At 55.8% G+C, this 18,317-nt stretch overlaps 1 protein-coding gene across 4 annotated transcripts in view; it reads left to right on the top strand.

Annotated features, from left to right (window-relative positions):
• The window catches only part of ERI3 (ERI1 exoribonuclease family member 3), a 191,406-nt gene that overhangs the window by 147,966 nt on the left and 25,123 nt on the right, over positions 1–18,317 (top strand). For all 4 annotated transcript variants that reach the window (XM_020987552.2, XM_020987550.2, XM_078156599.1 and 1 more), the window contains one exon: positions 3,679–3,778. In XM_020987552.2, coding sequence (XP_020843211.1) covers positions 3,679–3,778 — 100 coding nt within the window. The remainder of the gene's footprint in view (positions 1–3,678; positions 3,779–18,317) is intronic.

Below are 18,317 nucleotides of genomic sequence, written 5' to 3'. Positions count from 1 at the left end.
GCCTGTGATAAGGGTCCCTCTGTCAGCCCTGGGATGAAGGTGTCGAGATAACATTGAGGCCCCAGAGAGGCGGGAGAGAGCCGCCAGCAGGGGCTGGGTGCGTCGTCGCCACCCGCCCAGCGCTAAGCTGGAAAGCGGGCTCGGCACCTGCTAATACGCGTGTTTAATATTTGATGTGTTGGGATAAAGCAGGATCACCTTCGAATTGAATTGAGTGTCAGACGAGAATCTATTACTGAAATTCGGGTGTGATTTGACAGCAAAGTAGACGATGTTATTCTCCACTAGTTACTGCAATCTTCTCGCCGACATCACTTAAATATTTTTTCCTTTGCTTGAGTAAACACACATTATCCTTCTTTTTTCCACCCTTCCTTCCTTTTTTTCCTTTTTAGAGGAAAAAAAATACCCAGCTTGCCTTCTCAGGGCTGATAGAGTAGATGGTTATTTCTTTATTTGTCCTATTAAATGGAATTTCTGATCGTTTAATCCTGCCTTTGTAAGTGATTTTAAAGTACTTGAAAGCTGGGAAGGGGGCCCCCACTTCTCCCTCCCCTGCTTGTCTCTGAGCAGGGCCAGCTGGCCAGAGACATGACCACCCTGAGTTCAGGAGGCTGACCTCCAGACCCTGGCTCCCCAGCCCTCCAGGCCTGCCCATGCCAGAGGCCTACTGAGGACCCTTGGCCTCAGCCAAGGGCTTGGCTTCAGAAATGGGGTTATTAGGTGCCCTTCCAGTTGGGGGGAATGGGGGCTGAGCAAGGGGCTTTGACCAGAAAGCTCTCCCTGGTATACCACTCCCCTCCCACCTACCCATTGTAAGGATTCCTAAGGCCTGATTGGAGGGAACATGAAAGAATTTGGCATTGGAGACAAACGAATGCAGGGCAGGGTGCTGCCCAGTCCCCCCACCCCCCAAGCAAAGTGACCCCCTCCCTTATCATGCCAGGTCCAGAACCTACCACAGTAGCTCGGCCTAACCCAGCCCTGTCTGCTAAGCAAGTCCATGTAGCCCGTGCCACTGTGGAGACCACTGTGGACCACATGAAGTCATGCCAGCCTCGCCCCCCAGCTCCAAGTTCTGCCTGCCCCCCCCAGACCCTGGGGCGGGGGATGGGGAGACCCAGGGCCATAATAGAGAGAGCTCTGAGGCCTGGGGTCAGGGAGACCAAGATTCCAATCCCACCTCAGACTCTTAGACTTGTCGGGTAGGTCACAGAGAGAAGCTGGGAAAGTGCTTTGCCAACCTGAAAGTCCCATCAGAATCAACATGAGTTATTACTGCTCTTATTAGCACTCCTCCTAGTGGGTGACCTTGTGCAGGAGCCTGTGCCAGCCTCTCAAGCCTCAGTTTCTTCCTCTAGAAGGGCCCTTGAACTCCCTCTGTCAGGGCTTCGGGCCTCCCTGCCCTGACTGGATATTAGGGCACCCTCCTCCCCGAGAGCCTCGGGGCCAGGACTCGCCTCCCTTGCTGATGCTTCAGCGCCTCTGCTTTGGTCCTTGTGGGCCCGTGCCAGCCTCCCCACCTGCCCAGGCTCACTGCTTTGCTCCTCTGCTGGGCCGGAAGGACTGCCCCTAACCTTCAGGGAAGTGGGCACAAGCCCTGCTCATTGGATGGGATGGGGGAGGCTTCCACACTGGGGCCATTGCTGCTATTCCCCTGTCGCGGTGAGCCCTTCTATGTGCCTGCTGCCCAGGGCTCACCATGACCCTCGTAGCCCCAGAGAAGACCCTCTAACCTCCTCTCCTCCCCCTCAGTGCTGAGTTAACAGTCAGGAGCCGAACTTTGCTGTTTAAAGATTAAAGGCTCCCTTTAAATATTAAACACCAGAGCATCTCTCCTGATGGGGTGGGGCAGGGGGGATCTAGTCAGCAGCTTGAAGCTGAGCAGGGTTAGTGCCCCCTGCAGACCCTGGTGGAGGGCTGGGAGGAGGTGCCTCCCTCCCCTCTCCTGCCCCCAGACCCCCCATAAAGGTCCAGGAGGTGTAGGAAGAAGGGAGAGAAGAGCTGGGGGGCTAGGTGGAGCAGATCGATGCCCCTGGCACTTCCTTCCCCAACCCCAGGAAAAACAATTAACAGCAGATCGATGGGCAGTGGGCTTTGAATATGCATAAGTGTGCACTTGACCTTCATCAGGGAGCAGAGACAACCCCCCCTCTATACACACACACACACACATACACACACACACATGCACGCACGCGCACATTGGGGCTGCTTAGGGAATTTTCTCAGGTAGTGCAAAGACCTGACTGACGACCTTGATTCCTGGCAGGTAGAACCATGCACATGGGGCCCCTGGGACACTAGGCCAAGGCCTCTGAGATCTCCCAGAAGGAGACAGAGACTTAGAGCCAGTTGGTGGTACGGTAGTTAGTGCACCGGACTGGAGCCAGGAAGACCTGAGTTCAAATCCAGCCTCAGACACTTCCTAGCTGTGTGACCCTGGGCATGTCACTTAACCTCTGTCTGCCTCAGTTACCTCATAGCGCCTGCTTGTAGGGCTGTTGTGAAGATCAAATGAGATCATATTGTAAAAAGCACCTTAGCACAGTGGCACATGGTAGGTGCCATATAAATGCTTATTCCCTCCACCACCCCACCCCCAAAAAAGAATGAGAGTCACTGCCCAGTGGGGGGAGCCCATGCCAGGCCCAGGAGCCTCAGCCTGCCATTCGAGGTCCTCCAGGCTAGCCATACCCTCACCTGCTTTTTTCCTTAAAGGTCCCCTCCCTGCCCCTTCCTGGCTCGTTCTTGCCCGGAGCTTTTCCTGTCTGTACACCTTTGTTCAAGCTGTCCCCCTTGCCTGTAATGCCATTCCTTCCCTTCAAGGCCCAGCTGTCCGTCCCCTGCCAAAAGTGCAGAGCCCCCATATCTGTGCGTCTGCTGTGCCCCTCCTTTCATTACTGTGAGTTCCCCTCTGAAGATCTTGCAGTCCTATCACAGATGATGTGCCAGCTCAGCAGGCATTTATCAGATACCCCCTGTTTGCTGGGGAGGGGAGGAGGCCAGCTATGGGCTTTCAGCCCTGTGTCCTGTGACCACAGACACTGGCCCGCAGGTCAGGAGGGGCCGGTGGGCATAGTTGTGGGTCTGCAGGACTCGCTGGAAGCAGCCCAGCAGTTTCTTTGGAATTTTCTGGGGCCCACCTTGGGAGAGCCCAGCGAGAGTCCAGCTGTGTTCCCCTTCCAGCTATGCCCTCCTGCAGCTGTGGGTCTCCCTCCTGCCATGGGGCTTGCCCTAGGTACTGGGAGGGAGGGGCCAGGAGGCATTGAACCTGCTCAGCTTGGGAGAAAAAGAGAAGGGGGGGGAAGGGCTGTGTACACAGCAGGAGGGCTGGGAATTAGGCATTGACTTAATTAGGAGTTGTAATTGCTAATCACCTCCCTCCAGGACCCACCTCATGTGCTATTAATTACTATTAATTATGTGGGCCCTGCATAGCCTGAGAGCCAAGCTTGGCTCACAGACTGGCAGGACTGTTGGGCCCCAGGTCCATCTTTCACCTGCACCACCCCTGACACTGCCCTCCCCATGACTGATTCAGGCCCTGGCTGAGGGGTGGGGACAAGGGGGGACCTTGTGAGCACCTCTGGAGAGGGAAGGGGGTGGAGTGGATGTGGAAAACCCCTGGGGGGGGCGGTCCTTGCCTCCTTTAACCAGCCTCTTTCTTTCTTCCAGGCCTACAGCTTTGCCATGGGTAGCTGGCCCAAGAATGGACTGCTAGATATGAACAAAGGCCTCAGCCTTCAGCACATAGGACGGCCTCACAGCGGCATCGGTCAGTCTCTGCTGCCTCGCCCCATCCCTTTCCTCCGAGGTTCCCCCTCTCCCCTCCTCCTACCCTCCTGTCTGTCCTGCCTTGGGTCTTTTGGGCATCACAGGGAGCTCTGTACCTCCCTGGACCACCTTCCTCAGGCATAGATCAATTGCCTCTTCTGATGGAGGCTTGGGACTCTGTGGTTCTCAAGATTTTGCTCAGGTTTCCAAGGCCTTTGGGTTGGGGCTCAGGGTCAGTGGACTCACTCTGAGAGCTAGGGTGACAGCATTATGGGGAGCACCCACCCCCCCTCGCTGCCTGCTGCCTTGTGTCCCTGCTCAGGGGAGGGGGGCTGGGGGAGACCTCCTTGGAGAAACTGCCGCTAGCTCTGTTCCTGAAGGGAGCTGTTTAATATTGTTTCAAGGCTCTGGCCACTAAACTCTGGGATCGATACGAGTTAAGGAGATGAATTATTTAAACCTCACCAGCTTTTAATTAGTAAGGTCCTTCTGAGCGATGACTCTGGCTGCATTATTGACGGCAGTGGCAGCATGAGAACGTGGTCTTCAGATGTGGAGGGGTGTGGGGGGCAGCTGTGCTTAGCGGGGGGCAAGAGGGCCCCGCTGCATCCTCCCTGAAATTCAGGGCCTCGTGTCCTTGACCACACACAGGCGGGCATGCTGACACATACACACAGACCGTGCCCTGGGCCCTCTCCACTATCTGGTGGGGGCAGGAGCAGGGTCTTTGTCCTGTGTGAGCATGAGATGAGGCTCTCCCAGGTACATAGGTCCAAGGTCAGGAGCATCAGCAGAAGATGGGGTCAGTTATGAGCTGTCACCATCTGAAAAGGCTTTGTGGTAGATGATACTGGAGATGGACCTTGTGGGGGGGGGGGCGGTCAGGACAGTGGGAAGGAAGGAAGGAAGGAAAGAGAGAAGGAGGGAGTGAGGGAAGAAAGGAAAGACGAAGGAAGGAGAGAAGAAAGTAAGGAGGAAGGGAAGGAAAGAGAAAGGAAGGAGGGAGCAAAGGAAAACAGGGAGGGAAGGAAGGAGGAAGGGAAGAAAGAAGGAAGGAAAGAAGAGTGCTGTTATGCTCTCCATTTTACATTTGAGGACACTGAGGCTGAAATGAGCTAAGCCACTTGCCCAGAGCCTCTCAGCTTGCAAGTGTCCGGGCCCAGCTTTGCAGTCTCCACGGCGCCACCTAGCTGCCTCAGTAAAATGCTGCTTAAGCACTTGCTGTGTGCCCGGCTCTATGCTAAGTACTGGGGGTGCAAATATAAGCGAACAAGGCAGTGCCTGCCCTCAGGGAGCTCTCCTAGCTCACGAAGGGGAGCTGACCTGGCTGGGGAGGGGTGCTGGATGTGGGCAGCTAACAGAGAGGCTCATTCGTTAGAGCCTGGAAACCCAGGGGCAGGGTCCAAGGCATCTGTAGATGTAGAGCTGGCCAGCGTAGAGGCAGCATGGGGTAGAGCTGGAGTTTATCCCCACTTTGTAGATGAGCACACTGAGGCTGAAAGATGTAAATGGTCCTACAGCTGGTAAGTGAGGTCTTCCTGACTCCAAGTCATTGTGCCCACCTAGGGGTACCCTGCCCCCTTACCCAGCACCTACCTGTGTTTTCCGCCTGACAAGGGCACTGTCCATCCCAGCAGTGGGACGTATATTTGCCTTAATCAGGACTCCCACATCTCTTTCTCCAAGACCAGGAATACAAGAGAGAGGGGGGAAGAATTCTTCATTAGGTTTGTGGTCCATTATGTTGTTTAGTCATTTTTCAGTCATGTCTGATTCTTTGTGGCCCCATCTGGGGTTTTCTTGGCAAAGATACTGGAGGGGTTTGCTCTTTCTTTCTCTAGCTCATCTTACAGATGAGGAAACTGAGGCAAACAGTGAAGTGACTTGCTCAGGGTCACATAGCTACGAAGGGTCTGAGGCCACATTTGAACTCAGGAAGATGTTCTATCCACTCTGCCACCTAGCTAGCCCACTGTGACTGCTGGGTTATTTTCTGCCATTCTGACAATTAAAAGTTAATAAGAACCAGGACTGAGCTGGGTGGGTAACTCACTGAGCCCCCAAGGGGCAAGTACAGCTTTCCAGAGTCATAGTTTCTTGTTCCAGTCTCACTCTGTCCACACTGTCCACTCTGTCTATGCACTCACTCCATCCACTCTATCCATGGCTCTTGGGCTGCCCTGCAGAGTACCCAGTAAGCATCAGAGGCAGGAGCTGAGTACCCCCAGCCCCAATTTCAGTGAAGTGTCTCCCCCCTCCCAGCTGCTCCCCTCTAAGAGGCAGAGGGGAGGAAGGAGACAGCCCAGGCATGAGGGACACACAGCTCAGGCTCGTGGGGGAGAGAGTGCTGTGTTCAGGGGCCACCCACCAGCCTGGCCAGTTTGGAACAAGCAGTGGTGAGGGCCCAGGCACTGGGCACGCTCCACTGAGGGAGAGACAGCCTATACGGAGGCACAATGGGGAAAACCCTTGAGTTGGGAGCCACAGCTTGGGTTCAAGTTCTGCCTCTGACCTTGGGCATGTCCCTTCAAGTCTCTGGGTCTTCATTTCTTGTAAATGAGGGAGGAGGATCTGATGATCCCCAACCTGAGCCTTGTCTTCCCGCCCCCCACCCCAGCTCGAAGTTTGTGCTCCTGAATGAATAAAAGATGGTTTGAGGGAGGGAGCGGGACACATCTAGAAGGCCCAAGGAGAGGGGGATGGATGGGAGGAAGACAGCTGAGCTGAGCCTTGAAAGAAGCTGAGAACTCTGAGAGGTGGTGGTGAGGAGGGAGGGCGTTTCAGGCATGGAGATGGGAAGAGGGCATAGAGAGTCTGGGGACTGGATTATAGTGTGTGGAGGGCTGTCCTCTACAGCATGCTTAGAAAGGCTGGCTGTGGTGATGGGGACACATTGAAGGCTTCTGGATAGGAGAGAGATGCGGTCAGGAGTCATACTGTGCCCAGGGAGCCTTCTCTAGAAGAACGGGGTAGAGGCCAGGCAGGAGGAGGCCTGAGAAAAGGCCATCGGATTGAGCAGCTACAGCGCTGGGAACCCTGTAGAGCGATTTCATTTGAATGAAGCCAGAGCTCAGGTGTAAGAAAGAGGAGAGAAGGCAGAAGCAGGAGGTAAAGATGAATCTCAGATCTGACTGTGAAAGGGAAGATTCAAGTCAAAACATCAGATGAAAAAGCCCTGGAGTCAGGAGGATCTGAGTTCAAATACAGCCTCAAACACTTGACACTTACTAGCTGTGTGACCCTGGGCAAGTCACTTAACCCTGATTGCCTCACCAAAAAGCAAAAACAAAAAACAAACAAAAAAAAGACATTCATGTGTTTACTATGTGCCAGGTACCGTGTTGGGCTTCTTAGGATAGAAAGACAACAGGAAACCAACAGTCCCTGCCTCTGGGTCAAGGACTCTGGCCCCCTCCTCATGCTTGGAGGCAGCAGGGGAAGAGCCAGGGGATAGCAAGAAAGTGAAGGAGAGCGAGGGAAGGGTCGTCATGGGCGCAGGAGGAGAGGGCAAGTGGACCAGGGTGGGGCTGGGGGGCCAAGGGCACAGGGAGAGGAGAAGGATGATGGGCAAAGAGGTGTGAAGGAGGGGAAAGAATGCTCCCAATGAATAGGGGGCAAATGTGGCACCTGCTGGGCACCTAACTTTACACTTGTCTCCTTTGGTCCTCAAAACCACTCTGCAAGTAGGGGGTGTTTTACAGTTGAAGAAACTGAGGCATATAGGAAATGTGAAACCTAGAGATTAAATAATAGACAATTAGGATTGGATGAAGGCATTTCAGAGTTCTTGGGGAGATGGAGTAGGTGAATTACGTGAACTGAGTAGATTGAGAAATGGGCAAGTGAGAGTATTTGAGGGAGTATACCCATGGATGAGGAGGGCAGGGCCTGTTGGTATGCCCAGTGCCTGGGCCCTCACCAGTGCTTGTTCCAAACTGGCCAGGCTGGTGGGTGGCCCCTGAACACAGCACTCTCTGCCCCATGAGCCTGAGCTGTGTGTCCCCCCACGCCTGGGCTGTTTCCTTCCTCCCCTCTGCCTCTTAGAGGAGAACAGCTTGGGGGGGGGGTACACTTCACTGGAATTGGAGCTGGGGGGACTTGAGCTCAAGCCCTGTCTCTGACGCTTCCTGGACTGTGTACCACTGAACAAGTCTCAGTTTCCTTGCCTGTAACTTGGGGATAGTGGCACTTACGCCCAGGGACGTTGTGGGCATGATGGAAGATGGGGCAGAAGGTCCTTGTGGATGGATGGAACCCCATTCAGATGCCATGCTATGAGGCCTGGGGGGGAGAAGTTGGGAGGGGCATCCATCATGTCCTCCCTCACACCACACAGAAGTAACTTTCCCAGGTCACACAGCCAGTAAGTGTCTAAAGCTGGATTTGAATTCAGGACTTCCTGACCCCAGCACTGTGCAGTGGGGAACAAGGAGTGTCCTGACTCTCTCCCCATTGACCAGTGAGTCAGTGGGCATGGAGGAAGATGCAACCACAGACACCAGAGAGGATGATCAGATCTTACGGAAGGCCGGAAGGTGAATGGTGCAAAAGAAGAAGAGGTCTAATGAATGAAAGGGACTTTGTTCATTAGAGAGTAAGAGGTCAGAGGGCACAGGGGGAAGGGTTGGCAGATCTGGGGTGGGGCAGGAACAGGGCAGAAAGGAAATGGAAAAGCCAGCAGAAGGGGGTCTTCAGTGGGGGGGCCAGCTTGTTCTCCAGCCAGGGTCTCCCTATCACAGGGATGGTGAGAAGAGGAGGTGGGCCTGGGCTAGCCATTAGGGAGTGAGCTCAGGCAGAGTATCAGTGGCAGGGGGTGTACTGAGGAAAGCGAGCGATAAGAAGTGGGTCTCTGTGCCCCAGGGTATCCAGAAGTCTGGCGGTTTCTGGGGGTGCTGGCCGGAGCATTTCTGGGCCCTGGGTTCAGTTCTGGGCAGGGCCTGGTGACCAGGCCATATGAAAAGGCACTGGAGGTGCTTGGTGTGGAGAAGACGAAGGTCAGGGGCCCATGCTGGCCACCTGGAGGGCTGTCATTCCGGAGGAGGAGGAGCCTTGTTCTCCGTGGCCCAGAGACAGAACTGGTGGCAGGGGCTGAGGTGGCAGAGGCCCATTTTGAGTGGATAAAAGAAAGAGCTGCTGGCCAGAACCAAATGGGCTACTTCTGGAGACAGTGACATCCTCACTGCAGAGGTCCAGAGCAGCAGCTGGACAGCCACTCGTTTGTCCACTGCAGTGTGCAAGGGCTCCTCAGGCACGTGCCGCTGAGTACCCTCTGGCCTCCTTCTGATTGTGTCATTCCTCTCCCTAACTTCTTCAATCCATCTGGCTGGTGCCCATCTGCTTGCCTCCTTCCCTCCTCATCTCCACCAGCTTGTGGCAGCACGGGGTGCTACATGGGTAGTCGGGCATAACATGTAGGCCTGCGCTCCTTCTCTAGGCATCTCCAGCAGGAGAAGGGTGCCAGGCAGGGTACTCCTCTGCCTTCCCCCCTGTGGTGCCTGAGGCGTAGCTTCTCTTAATGTCCCTGGCCTGCCCTTTGCCCACCGCTTCCCCTTCCTCCCCCCTTCCACATGATGCCACTAATGGCTGCCTCATTAGGCTCAGCCACTAGCCCTGGTTTCCAGCTAAAAGGCCCTTGGTGCCCCCATCTGGGATTTAGGAACCTGGGACCACAATGCCCATTAATGGGGTCCTCCAAATAGACTGCCTAGGACCTGACCCTGCCCACATCTCCTTGTCCCCCAAGGTCCGGGAGGGACACCTCACCCATTGAGAGGGTCAGTGGCCGCTCCCGCCCCATCTGTGGAGGAGAGGGTGCTGGGGGTGGGAGGGGGCTAGCTTGGGGCACTAATTAGACCAGGGAGAGGAGGAGATGGCGAGGCATGAGTTTGGAGCAGCGAGGTTAATGGCGTGCTCACGGAGTCGGCAGTTTTAATGAGCTCCAACTCTCCATGAGCTGAGTTCACTGTGCGTGTTAAAAGGGTCTCACTGTGGGAGTTTGATGGGGACTGTCTCCCGGTCCTTGGGTCAGGGGTCATCGCCCGTCACTGTCCACTCAGGCATATGTACTTGGTGACACAATTCTAATGAACTGCTCAAGGAGCTACCATGCCAGGGAGGAGGGTGGGCAGCCACCCAGCGGCCAGGTTCTGATGGACCCTCGGCACCCAGCTGAGCCGCCTTGGTTTGTAGTCCTGACGGCAGACCCCTCCCCGGGGCCTCCTCTTGTCCAGCAGGGGTAGGACCCAACCCAGAGTAGAGACAGGCAAGGGCCTGAGCAGAGGAAGTGACACGCCTCACCTGGCTGGGGTGTAGGGAGCTGGGCTGGGAAAGGGCGCAAGGGAGAGATGTAGAATGGGAGGAGCTCATGGAAGGCCTTGAATGCTGGGCCAAGGCAAGGGGTCCTCTGACCTGGCCACACCTGTCTGTGCATTAGGTAAATGACAAAGGCAGGAACTATAGAAGGGGACAAAGACTGGTTCTAGGAAGAGCAGTAAGTGCCTACTGTGTGCCAGGCACGGTACTGGAACTGTGGATACAAAGGCAAAGACTGTCCCTGCTCCCCAGGGGCTCCCAGCGTGGTGGGAGAGCCAACGAGCAAACAGCTGAGGACAGACAAGCCACCGACAGGGGCGGTAGTGGAAAGGCGCTCACTTGAAGAAGGGTTGGGAAAGGCTTCCCGTGGAAGGCAGGAAGCTGAGCTGAGTAGGGAGAGTCGCAGGCGTGGCCAGTGCTCACAGCAGGGCAGGAAGACCAGGGAGGCCATGCCACTGAGCTGGGGGTGCAGAGGGAGAGAGACTCCTGGAACTGGAGAGGCTACAGGAGGGAGGAAGGGACAGGGACCAGAAGGGTCTCCCCCACGCCGAGAGACAGGAAGTCAAGACCAGCCGCGGAGTCCTCAGTCTTTGTCCTTAGAGGCGTCCTCCACTTCTGGACACAGCCCGAGAGTCTTTGGGAGCCTGGATGATAAAGGCAGTGGTCACTCTCTGACTCTGGGTTAGAAACCAGAGGATGGCCTTCTGCCTGAAGGGGCCCCTCAGCTCCTGCTTTAGCCTCCCTGCTCCCCCCAAGACCAGCTCCTTCCATAAAGCCACCTCTGAGCCTTCCCTTCGGGCAGTGGAATGAACACGGGGTCTAGCTTCAGAGAAAGGCGTTCTCTGTATGGCCTTGAGCAGGCCTCACAGCTGCCCTCTCTGGATAAGAGACCTGGCCTCAGTGACCTATAATGTGGCTTCCTACCAGCTCTAATCCCATGACCCCAGGATCCTGTTTGACTTCCAGCAACACTGAATTCTTTGTCCCTGGTGCACTCACTGGTGTATCATGTCCTCTGATTGCCCCCAAGTTTGCCCATCTGCATGGCTCCCCAGGACGTGGCAGAAACTCTTCTGACTCTCTAGGCATCATTATGGTGGGACCCTAGAAGGGCTCAGTGAAAAAAGAGAAGGCAGTAGGACCATTACCATGGCCACATCGGCCCTCCTTGGCTTCTCAGCCTTTCTTTAGCCATGGGGCAACATAGAGAAAAGGTTGTTGTATAAGGTGTGAGGATGCCTAAGAGCCTGGGCACCTCTGCCTAGCCAGGCTTCCTCTTGTAGAATGCTATAGATGTTCTGGGCGTCCCCAGATCCCAGGATGTCTCTCCTGCTCTCCTGGTGGGCTGCACAATTAGGAATTGGAATTGGTGGAAAGGCAGGAACCAAAAACTGTGACCACAAAATGTACTGTCAGCTTGGAAGGAGGCCTCTACTAGAGTAGCTTAGGACTCCCATCTTTTGGCAATCACCCCCACAATCGTCCCTACCCCCTGAACTTAAATCATTGACCTCATTCTCTACTACAAATATGCCCCAAGTTTCCACCATCCTCAAAAAAATAATCCCCTCAAGCTAATTCCCGCTTTCACAGGCAAATTTGAAAAGATAAAGTTGTCCACAATCATGGCCTCCACTTCCTCTCCTCTCACTTCTTGAGTCTGGCCTGCAGCCTCATCGGTCAGCTGAAACCGCCCTCCCAAGGACGCTGCCTCATACCAAGTCCAACGTTCTATCCACTGTACCCCTAATGACCCTCATGGGTTTTTGTGCCTCTGCCCTTGGCCCTCCCTGTCTGGCATCCCCTTGTTGCCTTTGCTGGCTTGTCAGCTACGCTCTAGCCCCTGAATGGAGGCATCCCCCCAAGCCTCTTTCCTGGGCTTCCTTTATATGCCATTGCCGTCTCCCTGCAGGGGTTTCCCAGACCTCTGGATCCAGCCCAAGATTCTCTCACAACCTTAGAACTCCGGTCCTCCGTCCCCAACTACCTGTCTGTTCGATATCTTGAACTGGATGTCTGGTAGGCATCTCAAGCCCAGCCTGTCCAAATAGAATTTAGTGTCTTTTGCCTAAACCCTCCACCTCTTCCCTGCTCTCTTATTTCTGTGGAAAGGCCAGCCATCCTCCCAAGCTTCAGAGGCATCCTTGACTCCGCCTTCTTCACTCTACGTTTTCACTCAGTCGGCAAGGCCTTTTAGTTGGGTCTCTTCCAGTCTCTGATTGTCCCCTTCTCTGCACGGGGCCCCCACTCATTCCTTCTCACCTAGTTTATTCTGGTTTTGGTTTTGTTTGTTTGTTTTTGTTTTTGTTTTTAGACAGTTGGGGTTAAGTGACTTGCCCAGGGTCACACAGCTAAGTGTTTGGTCCGAGGCTGGATTTGAACTCGGGTCCATTCTCTCTCCACTGCACCACCTCGCTGTCCTGGATTATTTTGGAAGACTCTGCATTGGGCTCTCTGCCTCCAGGCATCCCTCTGCAATCCATCTGCCTCACAGCTTCCAAAGTGATTTTCCTACAGTGAAAGTCAGACCATGCTGCCAACGCTGCCGCCACGCCCTCAAGAAACTCCATGGTTCTCTGGCACCTCCTAAAGCCCCTTACAACATAGCCATAACCTGCCTTTCCAGGCTTATTACACCGTATAAAACTATAACATTGTGATGTAATAATAATTTATTATGAATAATAATATTTTCGTTGGCATCCAGGTAGCGTAATAGAAAGAGCCCAGGACCTGGGGTCAGGAAGGTCTGAGTTCAAATGTGGCTTCAGACACTTATTAGCTGTGTGACCAGCCTCAGTTTCTTCATCTATAAAATGGGGGTAGTCACCTCCCTGCCAGAGCTGTTGCAGCATGTGGAGAGATCGTACTTGTCAAGCATTGGGCAGACCTTCCGAACATGGGCGGTGCTGGCTTTTGTTAGTGTTCACGCATTCTCTGTTGAAGCTGTACTGACCTTCCGGCTCTTCCTCACCCACAGCCCACCTCTGGCTCCACACCGAATGATCCAGTGCTTATGCTGTATGTAGTATGTGCATGTGGGTGTAGCTTACTTGAAGGGATGATATGATGTGGTGGACAGTGATGGATAATAGTAACTAGGTAGTGCCTTCTGTGTGCCAGGTGCTGTGCTAGACTTTACCAATGCTCTCTGGTTTTATTCTCATTGGACAGTTGAGGACACTGAGCAGACACTTGTCACCTGGCAGCATTTGAACTCAAGTCTTCTTGACTCCAGGTCAGGTGCAGCTCTCTCCTCTCTTCACTGTGCCAGGAGTTGCAAAGACCTGGATTTAGATCTAGCCTAGAGATTTACCCCCTGTGTGATGTTGGGCAAGGCCCTTAGCCTCACCATGCCTCAGTTTCCTCATATGTAAAATGGGGTTCACAATAGGACCTTCCAGACAGAGTTGTGAGAATCTCATTGTCCGATGAGATAAAATACATTTTGCAAACCTTAAAGCCTTGAAGTATAATATACACTCCTCTTGCTCCAGAAAGGACCATAAGCTCCCTGAGGGCAGGGATGGCTTTGTTTTTGTCCTTCTCTCCCCAGCGTCAGGCCTGGCCCATAGGAAGCAGTTGCTCCATGCTTCTCAGCTGGTTGGTTGCGGGTGCGGAGTCAGATCTAGAACACCTTCCTAACTGTGGCGTGTGGTCCAGCTGCCCTGAGGTCACAGTGGGTACCCCCTTGCTAGGGCATCCTCCTCAGGGAGGGGCTTGGTCCTAGACACCTCTGCGTCCCTCCCAGCCTGAGGCTCGGCCGGGGGAGCCTTGGCAGTCTCATCTGCTACAGAGGGCTGTCCTTCAGATGGTCCCTCTCCTTTGCCATGAGGAGGTTCACAGAGGGACAAGAGAATGACTTGGGCCAGGCTTGGTATGGCTAACATCCAGGCGAGGAATAGGAGGCAGGGCACCCCAGGGGCTTCTCTGTTCCCTTCCCACAGGAGGTGGGAGCAGCCAGAAGCCACACCCAGTGTGGACCTGGACCCTGGACCATGGAAGGGTTGGGACTGTGCGCTGGGGCACCCTGTGTCCACACCGGAGAGGCGGTGCCAAGACCCAGCTGGCCCATGTGAGGGCGCTTGTCAGAGTGCATTAGAGAGGCAACGGGGATCTAATTAGCAGCCTTGAGAGGTGTCAGCCTGGAACGGGGGCGGGCAGGCTCAGGGAGATGGGCTTTTACCCAAAGGAAGAAAGGACAGTGACAGCCTTTTCTGTGCACGCTGCGGTCCCTCCCTCCCTGCCTGCCTGCCCGCCTGTGCCCGCCCGCCCGCATGGGGGGAGCGGGATAATGAGGCTCTGTGTCGAAGGATGCCTTTGCCTCCCTCCCTTGAAGTTTTCCAGGTCCCTCTGAAGGGCCTCGGGCCAGGGGATTAGTGTATGGTCTCCTCCGTGTCCTTGCCCGCTTCCCCCCCCTCCCGTTGCTGGCCAGCAGGGGGTCCCTTCTGATCATGCAGGCTCCGAGCAGGAATCTCGGCTCTCTCCTGCTGCTGACAAAGGAAGGAGGGAGACAAAGAGAGAGGCCTGGCCAGGCCAGCCGGTGCTCAGCTGGCCCCCTCCCTGGCCCTGGCCGGAAGGGAAGGCCACAGAGAAAGAGAAGTCTGGGTCCCCGAGGAAGGTGTCTGCCCCAGGGGAAGCCCATGGGATTGCTGGGAGGGAGGGAGGTCGTGCTCCCCAGAGTGGAGCCCCAGTCTGAGGAGCCCAAGGCTGTGGAACAAAGGCTGGAAGGAAGGAGGAGAGTAGGGATGGGAGCCTTTGTACCAGTCAGTCAGTCAGTCAGCAGGCCTGTCATGATAGCCTGCTCTGTGCCAGGCACTGGGGACCCAGAGACAAAAGTCAAACAGTGCCTGTACCCATGCCTTCTAATGGAGCAAGCCCATTCCAGTCCTGGGGAATGAGCGGAGCAAAGGCCCGGAAGTGGGGACCAGCAGGAAGGATGAAGCCTGGTGGAGCCATAGACTAGCACACGTGCATACCATAGGCAGGGAGATGCTCATCAGATTGTGAAAGGTTTAAAGACCAAACAGAAGTTGGGCCAACAGGTGAGGAAACTGAGGGCCCGACAGGTGGTCATTGGCAGAGCTGGGGCCAGCCCCCAAGAAGCGGCTGCTCAGGGAAGCTCTCTCCAAGGGATGGGAGAGCCTGTGGGGCCCCTGCTGCGGGCCTCCCCGGGCCCCAGGCCTCAGTTTCCTTACATGATGGTCTTGGGCTGGGGGCCAGGATTGAGAGAAAAGCAGCTTGATCCCTGAGGCAAGAAGAAAGTGGGGGGCCCCACAGAGGAGAGGAAATGAACAAGGTCATGGCTTAGCGAGTGCACCCCACGACTGCCTCCCCCCTGAGGCTGTGCAGAACAAGGGGAAGGGCCTGTTGGGAAGCAGCCTGGGCAGGGGCAGGAGGACTGCAGGCACGACTCCCGCCCACCTCACCAGCCTTGGCACCGGGGACCCAGAGGGACTCTGAGCGCTGGGGTAATTAGCAGCTGCCGGTCCTGCATGGCCCGCTCAGCATTCTCAGGCAGAGCTCCTCTTTTTGTCTGCGTTAAAGGCACCGGTAACTACAATCTTTGTTTCTCTGCTCCCCCCGGCCCCCGCCGGCCTCCCCTCGTCTCTCTCTGTATCTCCTGTCAAACCATCGCCGACGTAAATGACAAAGAAATCAGCAAGACAGATCAATGCCGGCCAAATTAGCGCTCGCAGATAGACTGCGCGCCGATGTCGGCGCCCTGACCCCTGTTGATCTTGCAGCCTCTACCGCTGATATTATGCAAATTACATCCATCTGGCAGGACCTGGCCCTCGCTCCTCGGCTCCTGACTCTCCTGCTGGAGGAATAATGGGCCGGGGAGGTGGGGAGCTGCCCACATGTGCGTGTTTGTGTGTGTGCCACGCGTGTGCGTGCACACGGGCCAGTGATTGACAGGGCAGATAAGGGGCTTCATTGGATTCCTCAGGGCTAGAGGATTAGGAGCTCAGCTCCAGATGGGAGATAACTCAACTTCATTTCGGTCTCTTTGCCTCCTGACCCCCCAGTCTCCCCCCTCCCCAACTCTGCCCTTCCCTTTTCCATCGATATTCGCAAGTCATTAGCAGTGGGTTAAGGTGAGAGACAATGTCAGAGGATCAAGCTGGCCAGCTGGGCTCCCACGACTCCTAGGAAGGTCATTCTGATTCCCTGCAGAACATACAAGGACCACGCCCTGGCTGACCCCCCCAGAGACTTGGGGAGGACTCTGCACCTATCTCCTGCTGTGGCTCAGGACTCCTGGGTTCCTCTAAACACCCCAACCTCTGACTTCCCTCCCATCATCCCCACTGGAGCTCCAGCCTCAGTAACAAAGGGAGACCTGCCCAGGATTGATGCCTCCAGCATCCACCATCCTAAAATGCCTCCAGCGGGGTCCCTGGGGCATCTCTAGAGGCTGCTTCTCATCCCAGTGCTGCTAAGGCTACTCCTAATCTCTCGTCCTCACACCACTGGGGTCCCACCAGGCCCATGGACAGGGAGGACTGGAAGGAGGCCCCTGTTCATGACCTCCAGCCGAGTGGGCTGTGGACAGACCTCTGTTTGTGCCCCCCCCTCCTGACTGCTGGGCCATGTCGAGCTGAGCAGGAGCTAATGGAGTCCGGGCCCAGGCGGCGCTTGTCCATGGGGGCGTGGCAGACATTTGCTGCAGCCTTCACCAGGACCAGATGCCAGGACCCTGGACAGCCCCAGGGCAAGTCCCTGTCCCTGCCCTTGGGAGCTCCCAGCCAGAGGCAGACAGCCCTGCAGACACACACGTAAAGGACATGCAGAGGACAGGGGATGAGCATCAGCTGACAGGCTTGGGAACGTGCGGGACCAGCTCAGCCAAGTGAGGGCCGTCAGGAGCGGTCCTGCAGGGCCAGGTACCCAAGGTCCTGCGGAAACAAGATTGGAGGCCACGGGGGTCAGGGCAGGCCCGAGTCCCTGATACCTGTAGGCTGCAGCCCCTGTCGCCTTCACCCCACTCCTGTTTGTCAGGCCCCTGCCCACCAAGCAGACGCACACACACAAAAACATACACAGAGGCTGAGAGAGAGAGTGTGTGTGTGTGTGTGTGTGTGTGTGTGTGTGTTGTGTGTGTGTGTGTGTGTGTGTGTGTGTGCGCGCGCGCGCGTGAGGCCCCGGTTTGAGGGGTGGGGGTGGCTCCCACAGCCGGGCTCAGGCCTAATGAGAAGAATATGGCTGCTAGTTAGGTGAGGGGCGGGGAGGCCGCCAGGCTGCAGGAGCTGGAAAGCGGTACTGATTGAAGGCGGAGGCCAGGGGTCAGTACAATTAGGCCCCAGAAGCCGGGGCCCCTTTGAAGCTCAGTTCTAAGCGGCCCGCTCTCTTTGGTTCAGGCTCCCTCCACTGTTCTTTCTTCTCCTTTTTTTTCCTCTGGCCCAAAGACAGGAAGGCTGCAAGCTTGGAGACTGAGGTGTTACTATTATTAAATTCCCCAGTCTCCTCTGTCCCCCACCCCTTCCCAGACCCTGCTCTGGGGAGGGAGGTGGGCACTGGAGCTGGGGAAGTGGGAGGTGGGAATCCTTCCCTCTCCCCTTCCCTCTCCTCTCCTCTCCTTTCCCTTTCCAGCCTTGGCTCTGATGCTAATTCTTCCCTGGAGAGAGGGATCAAGGTCACACTGCCTGTCCAGCAGCCGAGATGGATGTAGGGATGAGCAGCACAGACCCTTGGGGCCCCCCGCCCTCGATCTGAGATGCAGGATGCCCCAGCGTGCCCTGCTTCTGGCGCAGGGGCCGCACAGGGCCTGCTGTCCAGGCTGTTCCTGCCCTCAAGCCCATGTCTTCCTCTTCCTTGGTCCGACTTTGAGGTAGACACTGTCCTGGGAGTCTGCAGCCAGCCTTGGGCCATGGGACGATGCCCCCTCCCCAGGTTAGGAAGGGGGGCCTGGGCCCCGCCCGCCACCCACGGCCTGATTGGGGAGGCCGCTGAAGGGAGAGGGCCCACGGTCGGCATCGGGCTGGGGATGATGCTCTCCTCCTCCTCCTGGAAGAGATAAATGTTAGCTCATTTCCTCAGTAATTAGTTACTCCCTCATCCCGGCGTTGTAATTGTGAACAAGCTGTAATGTTTAATTAGTGTGTAAATGAAACCCCAATTCCATAATGGCTGGGCTGACAGCACTAAGTGAGGCCTCTCGGGCAGAGGGGGCTGGGACGCAGGCCCCATGCTGCTATTGTTCCCCTGCTGGGGGGGGCCAAGGT

The sequence above is a fragment of the Phascolarctos cinereus genome, unplaced genomic scaffold (assembly GCF_003287225.1).
Source record: "Phascolarctos cinereus isolate Bilbo 61053 unplaced genomic scaffold, phaCin_HiC Scaffold_5;HRSCAF=322, whole genome shotgun sequence".
Taxonomy (NCBI): Eukaryota; Metazoa; Chordata; class Mammalia; order Diprotodontia; family Phascolarctidae; genus Phascolarctos; species Phascolarctos cinereus.
This window is presented reverse-complemented; position numbering and strand designations above follow the sequence as displayed.